Raw genomic sequence first — 8,800 nt, forward strand, 5'->3', positions numbered from 1 at the left:
ATAATGTTTAGAAGCCACGTGACCGTCGAGCTTAAACAACCCAGCATTGCACGATTGGTACTAGCATTGTATAAGTAAATACTTATACTATGGTACTAGTAACGAAAATTCTCTAAATCTTGGTGTCAATGATTTGTTTACAATGAGCAATGACAAACCGTTACGTCTACGCTCAAGATAATACGATCGCCGATTGGTTAAATAGAATCTCGTCAAAAATTACACCAATCACAGCCAATGAAACAGAATGTTATGTTTTAAGGTTATTATTATTATTTTAATTTTACCGAAATTTAATTGCCAGCGTGAAGGAAATAAAATACTGTTCCATACAAAATTACTAGTCACGTGGCTTGTAACCATTTATGAAGGCTCTGTCTCGCAGTGTATCGGTCATCTGATCTCATCCGGAATAAAATATTACTGTACAGAGCCTTCATAAATGTTTATAAGCCACGTGAACGCCGGACTTTGGCAAAAAACATTACAGGACTGGTATGATGAAAATTCTCTAAATCTTGGAGTCACCGATATTAACGATTCGTTTATAATGAACAATGACAAACCGTTATGTCTACGCTCGAGATAAGGCCATCGCTGCTTGGTTGAATGAAACTTCCCGAAAAATTACACCAATCACGAGCCGGTATAACAGAATGTTGTGTTTTAATGTAATGTTCATCTTATTTTAATAATTTTTTATTTTATTCCCAACATGAAGGAAATAAAATTACTGTTCCAAACAAAATTACTGAATTTATGAAGGCTCTGTATAATTCTAAACTATATCCAGTCTGTACGTTTAAGATTTAAATAGAATTATTATTATTATCTTTATCTTTTCACCCCCACACTGTCCCCATTACAAAAATTTGAAATTGTAGAAATGTCGGTCTCATATGCGAGAAATATGTATTGTCGCAAACGAGATATAACCCCTAATTCAGATTAAAGCTATTAACATCCATCTCATTATACATTAATCTACATATTATACTACATTGGAATTTCCCTTTCACGAACAATGTACGTGTATGTTTTCCTAGAGTTTATCCGTTAAATATCTGGGATATTCCACTTGCCTTGATATTATTTTATTTGTTTTTATTCAGTTCGATACAAAAGCGTGAAAATACCAATTTACATAGAGTCAGCTCGACATCGAAAACATGATAGGTATAGGTACTACTATCTACTAAGTACTAAACTCTGTATTGCCCATTTTTCGAGTCGCACTACTGTGATGTTGGTTTTCTTAAAATATACAATTAAATTAAGGTAAAGTTTTAGAACTAATAACGAATAACTTGCCGAAAAGAAGGTCGATCTATCTTTGTTCCTTTTGAAGTTATCCACAGAAAACAGAAAATTTTGACTTTCGGTTTTACTTTTAGGGAAGAAAGTGGATTTTTTAAACTCAAACATATTTTGGACGCGCTTCGTAGAGAATTCAAATTTCGTATTAGCCATAATATCTACCAAGACGAAAAATCGACATGCAACTTTTATTTTTCTTTTGGGTTTTGAATTGCAATGATGAGACCACAATGTCGTTCTTTTTATTTTCGTCAAAATACAAAAACTTTTTATAAAAAAAGTACTTTGAAAACAAAATGTTCAACTAAAACTTACGAAATTTTGATAGCTCAGTTTTCGCTTTGTTAAAGTATAATAGAATAGTACTTAATAGATCTTTTATTTTTAAAGGACTTTTCGTGAAAAGCTAACAGTTTTTCAACAAAAAATTGTTAGTGTGCATACTCCAAGAAATGTTGAAAATTTCTAGCAACTTGTTGGTATAGTCAGTATACAGGTAGTCTTTCCGATTTCAGTTGAAGAACCAAGAACTTGACACTATGTACCAGGCTCGGTCCCTACGCAGCAACTCAGCATTGAAATATTTGAAAAACTTGTTCCCATATTTATTTAGCCATACACATATACAGGTCTGGTCGAACTAAACGTGCAGGTGGTAGAAATGTATACGCCCAGTTTAAGAATGCATGTGCGGACAAACGGTGTTCACGCACAGTTACTCTGGTCGACTGCGTCGTAAATTGCAGTTGTCGACAAGTCGCCTGGCAGTGCAATGCGGAATTTGGTGTGATTCAGACAATTTTAATTTATTTTAGGCACCATTCTATTAATCATTCATATTACAATTTCGAAAGGGAGAAATATGAGACATATTTTGTTTACTAATATTGTTACAACATGGCATTTTGGAGACCTTTTAAAACGGAACAAAACGTAATTTACTGTCAATATAATAAAATGGTTTGTGGACATAAATAATTAAAATATGTTGTTGGCCAAATGAACATATAGAAATTTTTTACACATTATACAGGGTGGTCCGAATTTTATGCAGGAAACTTCGAGGGCAGATAGATCTCTTTAAAACAATATGTGTTTGCCTTATAAACATTGGTCTGGAACAGCCCCGTTTTAGAGATACAGGGTGTTGAAGTTGTTAAAAATAATTGATTTTTTGTTTATATCTCCGGAATCTCTTAACCGATCTCAATAAAATTTGGTACAGATAATCTATGATAATAGGCCTTGCATTCCCTAAAATATGAGCTCTAAAGATACAACCAGTGGTGTACAACTAGGAGGGGTCATCTCCTTTTTTATAAAAAAAACCTACGCCACTGCATTTTATAAGTAATTTTAACAGATTTATATTCTAATGCACACAATAAGTAAAAAATGTAACTTGAATTTTTTCCCTAAGATTCGCCATTTTCAAGTTATTCATATCAATACAATCCCCTTGTGCAGATATTTCTAACCATAATATTACAATTATATTTATGTTTATGCTTAAAAGTAAGTGGAATTTGTAAACACATCAACAAAATTCTTTACACTTTATACTCGTTTCCACACCATCTGTGAGGTAGAGTTCCTTACGCGTTTTAGTTTCCCCTGGAAGCCTAATCCACTATCTTTACAAATAAGAACAACTTAAATCAAAATAATAATAAATGTACATTTACCAAAGGCGAGGGGTAATGAATTTTCACAATATGCATATTTTGTCACAAGAAAATCCTCATGAAATTCGGACAAAATCTTTTCAACGCGAATTTTCTGTGATCATGTGGCTCGAAATAATTCGCAATAATGTCTAAATTCCCAGTAATTTCTAAACTTTCTAGAAAACCATCTATTTGAATCATTAGAGGATGTTCCATTAAATATACGATAAAATAGCTGGATACAATTGATGGTGGTCCTGCGCATTCTGGGAGAATAATATAAGAATGACTTAATGAAAATTATATGGGGTGATGGATAGGTAGAAGACCATATGCCAATGTAAACCATAATGGTGCAGAGGATCCAGTGTCTTGGCCAGCCAGACTGCCATATCGAAACCACCTGGACTACTATGGGGTTATCTGAAATGTAAAGTTTATTCTACTCCAACAAATACAAGACCACAACTACTGCAACGAAGAAGATGGGTGTAATGAATTAAAAGAAAACCACCACATGATATTAGCTTCAATTTATTCCATTAATAGAAGATGTCACAGAAATGTATCGATGTGGGTGGTTCGCATTTTGAACAATTGTTGTAAATACGTATCGCTAATTTTGTTTCTTGTTTAGTTGCTGTTGCTTGGTAAATATGTTTTTATTATTATTTTGATTTAAACTGTACTTATTTGTAAAGAGTATTAGGCCTCCAGGGAAAACTAATACACACCGGGAACACTACCTCACAGGTGGTGTAGAAAGGAGTGTAAATAATTTTGTTGATGTGATTACAAATTACACTCACTTTTAAGCATAAGTATATTTATGTTTATAAACATAAATATTCTTGTAATATTATTACATTGTTAGAAGTGTCTGCCACAAGGGGATTGTATTGGTATGAATAACTTGAGAACGGCGAATCTTAGGGAAAAAATTCAAGTTACCTTTTTTACCTATTTTGTGCATTAGAATATAAATTAGTTACAATGACTTGTAAAAAATGCAGTGGCGTAGTTTTTTTTGTAAAAAAATGGATGACCCCTGTCCAGTCGTACACAATTGGTTGAACCTTTAAAGCTCATAGGGAATGTACGGGCTACCATCAAACATTATCTGTACCAAATTTTATTGAGATCGGTTAATAGATTCCCGAGATATAAACAAAAAAATCATTTTTTTAACAACTTCAACCTGTATCTCTAAAACGGGGCTTATATATATTAAATTAAAGAGATCTATCTGCCCTCGAAGTTTCCTACATAATATTCGGACCACCCTGAATACAAATTATTATAATTTTTTACCTTTAGCAGAAAAATTTTTAGGGATGCCTATGAAAGTATTAAACTTTATTGCCAGGCATTTTTATACAGGTTCAACTGACTTCGGAAAGACTATACTAACCTACTGTTTTATCCAATTGCAAACATGACGTCACAGATACAATGCAAGAATAGGTAATTCAGAATACAGTTGTAAATAGTTCAATCGCTGCAATGCCAAAAAACGTTTCATATCATATGACACGCCACCATTATAAAAAAATGCGTAAAATGTGCGCACTTCGTTTCTAGGCTCCCCGCATGCGCTGTGACTTAAGCCAGAGAAAAATTTAATAGAAACATTCTTATGAAATAGGACATGACCTAACTTGTCAGTTTAAGTTTTTTGTTAAATATTAAGAAAAACGTGCATATCAGGAATCTCGAAGCTTCTATGTATTTGTGGTATTGAACTGGTGGTGGGTCAGAAATTAACAGAACAAAAATCATATAGCTAGGTCGCAGTATAGAAAACTGTAAATTCACTGCCTATCTAACCCATTTATAAAAAATTGAACCCTAGTTTCATTTTTATGTCGCTTTAAGTGACTGCGCTGAGACCACGCGTAAGTAGGCGAACCTCAAAAGCTGAAAGCTAAGCTGGGCTTGTTGGTGGACTAGGGGCTGGGCTTGCTATTACGCATAGATCACGCGTCCCTTTACTGGACTTTTAGAGCAGTGGGGTTGTGGTCCACAAAAGAGGAGGAGTGAATTTACTGTTTTCTATACTGTGACTAGTTATTGTGACGTTATCACTTCGTTTGTTTCTCGGCGGCAAAGTGCGTCGCGTAGGTCACTATGATGCCCGAATGGCGGCGATTACTTCGGGGGTCAGTTTCTATTTACAGTGCAGACACGCCACTATTCAGGCAGCTGCAGTGAAGACACAGTATGTCCAGGGGTTTAGAGAGAGTTAGATTTTGCACAGGAATGAAAATCTAGGGTTACCTAAACGTTTTGCTCACGTATGGTCTCCTGTCACCTCAGGAGACTTGCGCATTACATATGCACGGAACCTTACTTACTTCTGCGATTTTCCTGATACTGGCGAACTGGACTGTTCGCTGCGACAGGTAGAGATGAACTGAATTTCCAACTCACAGTCAGCCTAGTGATTTAATCAATGATATTACAAAATCGCGAATCACGACTGTTACTAACTTCCTACCAAAACCGTGACCTAATCACAGTTTAGTATAGAACGGAATGAATATTTGATACTTGAATGTGAATGAGCAAGAATATGATCATCTACCTAATCGATGGTATGTGGGTGTGATGTGATGTGATGTGATACGATAACGAATAACGATAATAATAACGTATTAGTCACATCACGTCACAAGTCACAACTCACAACATGCATTGCTGGTAAACCGTGATCACTGATCACGTCACGGTTTAAAATCACTGATATTAAAAAAATGGCATTCACGAATCACGTTGATATCGAAAAATCATGATATCGTCCATCAATCAGCCTTATTTCTAGGCTTGTACGGTACATTGTACATTCTTACCAGACGGTGGTCTTCCTTGGGCTAGCGGTGGACTCGACTGCTCGCTGCGACGACGGGTGGCTGACGACTGAACTAGAGATTAGTGACACAGTAAGTTGTGAGATGGCTACTCGAAACTGGAACTGATCCATTTTAACAGGTATTTGTGGTGTGGACTATGTAACTGATTCGAATGATCAACCGGAACAGGTCCGTCCAACTGGTTCGAGTCCGTGTCACGTTAAAGACGACTGCGGGACTTTACTGTACTCGGACTCGAAACTCGAATTCTAAAAACTTCTTCTTGTGATTTGAGAATTTTTAAAAGTGATTGCAATTTACATCGACGGACTTGGTTCGTAACGCAAATCAGTATTAGTACATATTTTGTAATGCATCGCCGACAAAATTAAATTATTAATTTATTTATTTCTTTATGTAGAACACACCATCACTATCCCACAGTTTAGGAAAACAATTATAAGATGGCAAAGTGCAATGTATATAAAAACAATAAATATCTACACTAAATACAAAATTAATAAAAAAAAAACAAAATAAACTATTATCTTTAACATTTACATTTTTTATTATTAACATGGGTGAATTAAATACAAGTTTTGTTTAATTACTTCAACGATAACCATAAAATCAAAATAGTGGTAATTACTAAAATAAAATAATGTATTTCTTTCTTAGTAAAATATAGTAACAATCAAATAAAATACACCAGTCCAGCAGTTTCCATTGTCTACTTCATATGTTGCAAAACAAACTATCCTGCTGACTTAAGATTGTTAAAGTAGTTCGGACTCATTCAGTATTCGCTGAAACAGGTATTTGTGGTGAAGACTATGCAACAGATTCTCAACCGAATCAGGTCCAATTGATTCGAATCGATTACGCCGGCTGCGGAACTATATTGTATTTGGACTCGAAACAGTAGAGGAGAAGGTCCGAATATGGACCCCTATTTTGTTTTTTATAAATTATTAACAAATTTTTTGACAAATACACCTAAAAATTGAGACACACTTCATATATGATTATACAAAAGAGTAATGGCAACAACAGAAATTGGAAAGAAAGAAATTATATACAAAAGTCGCAAATGTAATTTTTTTGTTATTTACGCTATCCATAGCCTTTATCATGTCTTCGGAGTTCCATTGTTTCCTTAAATTCTTTGGTAAAAACTTTGGTTTGTTACGTGGCATAGTCAACCTGGAAAAAGAACTGAATTCAAAATCAGGGGAGAATATAGGCCCTGGCCCATATTCGGACCCACAAAAGGCCCATATTACCAGCATTGCATATCATTCAACAATAGATACCTATTATTTGTAGAGTTTAAGTGAATCTAAATATTTTCTGAACAAAACAAACTTTGATCTTTATACAAAATATCTAGGTGAATATACAAACATACTTAGTCACTAAAAATCGTATAAAACATAATAACAACTTACCTTCAGATAATATTCAGAATTCCAGTAACACATTCACCACCACTCGAGCGGTATGTCGGTCGATACTGACGTGTGTCACCGCTGCTCTGATAATTTTATTGTCAATTCAAAACATATCATATGCAATTTTTGCAAAAGAAGGTACCATCTAGTTTGTGTATCAATTAGAGACTCGTGGTGCAAAATACTAAACAAAAGTCAAAATTTATTTTGGTTTTGTGACAACTGCAAAGATGCCTGGCGTCCAACACAGCAAGGAACCGACGGTGCCGAAAATAACGAGGTTGCCCTACTTTATAAAGAAATAGAAAGCCTAAATAAAGAAAAATTTCTTATCAACAAATTATTAAACGAGCTGGAGTATTCGCATAATCTGCAAAAGGCTATAATTCATAGGTATGAAGAACAGGCGACAGTGGAGAAAAACGTGAGTACAATATCTCAAGTTGGAAAAAGTGTATCATATAGTGATGTTACAAAAAAGTCACCAAAAAACAACTTCGGCTGTATTAATAGTAAAATCCAACGATAATTCACTTAATAATGATGATATTTTGCGAGATATTACGAGGTCAGTTAATCCCGGTAAACCGAGCTGTCAGGGAAGGGGAAGGGACCTCTTGGGACGATTACAAAACTGCAAGGCGATAGTTTAAGAAGGAACTTAGGCGTAGCAAGAGATCTGGCTGGAAGGCATACTGCAGTGAGCTGGAGTCCCTGCCGGAGGCAGCCAGATTAATGAAGATCTTAAGCTGCGACAAAAGGGAGAAATTAGAATCATTAAAGAGGGAAGATGGGACTTGGACCACTTCCAGCGAGGAGTGTTTAGAACTTCTGCTGGAAACTCACTTTTCAGGTGGAGGCCATGTCGTCGAGGGCACCAGGGCGGAGCCAATGCCACAAGCAGATTGGCTCCTGGCCGAGGAGCTCATTGGCGACGAGGCAGTAACCTGGACAGTGAATGAGTTCGAACCCTACAAGGCAGCGGGGCCGGACGGAGTTTTCCCGTCGTTTTTGCAGAGGGGCCTGGACATTCTCTTGCCATGTATGGTGAGGGTGTTCCGGCCAGTCTGGCGATGGGCTACGTCCCACAGGCTTGGAGGTCAGCCAAGGTGGTCTTCATCCCCAAGGCTGGGAAGGAAGACTACACTGCGGCGAAGTCTTTTAGGCCTATCAGTCTCATATCCTTTCTGTTTAAAACGATGGAAAGGATTGTGGACAGGTATCTGGTGGATGGGGCGTTGAGTAGATACCCAATCCACACGAACCAGCACGCCTATAGGCGGGGCAGGTCCACGGAGACGGCCTTACATAGTGTCACACATAAAGTAGAGAAGGCCCTTCAGTACAAGGAGGTTGTATTGGCAATATTCTTTGACATAGAAGGTGCCTTCGACAAGGCAAAAACTGAGACCATATGCAACTCGCTCCAAGACCGGGGCACATCGCCTATCGTGGTCGAATGGGTGAGTTCCGCATTGAAGGAAAGGAAGGTTAGTGCAGTCATGGGGGACTGTCG

General features: G+C 36.5%; 1 protein-coding gene across 1 annotated transcript in view; it reads left to right on the forward strand.

Annotated features, from left to right (window-relative positions):
- The first annotated feature begins 3,334 nt into the window (after positions 1-3,334).
- The window catches only part of LOC111692027, a 12,604-nt gene continuing 7,138 nt past the window's right edge, over positions 3,335-8,800 (forward strand). Inside the window, exons 1-4 of the mRNA XM_023455709.1 lie at positions 3,335-3,414; positions 5,806-5,923; positions 7,939-8,331; positions 8,376-8,774. Of these exons, the coding sequence (XP_023311477.1) occupies positions 3,335-3,414; positions 5,806-5,923; positions 7,939-8,331; positions 8,376-8,774 (990 nt within the window). The remainder of the gene's footprint in view (positions 3,415-5,805; positions 5,924-7,938; positions 8,332-8,375; positions 8,775-8,800) is intronic.

Source organism: Anoplophora glabripennis, unplaced genomic scaffold, assembly GCF_000390285.2.
Source record: "Anoplophora glabripennis isolate ALB-LARVAE unplaced genomic scaffold, Agla_2.0 scaffold656, whole genome shotgun sequence".
NCBI lineage: Eukaryota > Metazoa > Arthropoda > Insecta > Coleoptera > Cerambycidae > Anoplophora > Anoplophora glabripennis.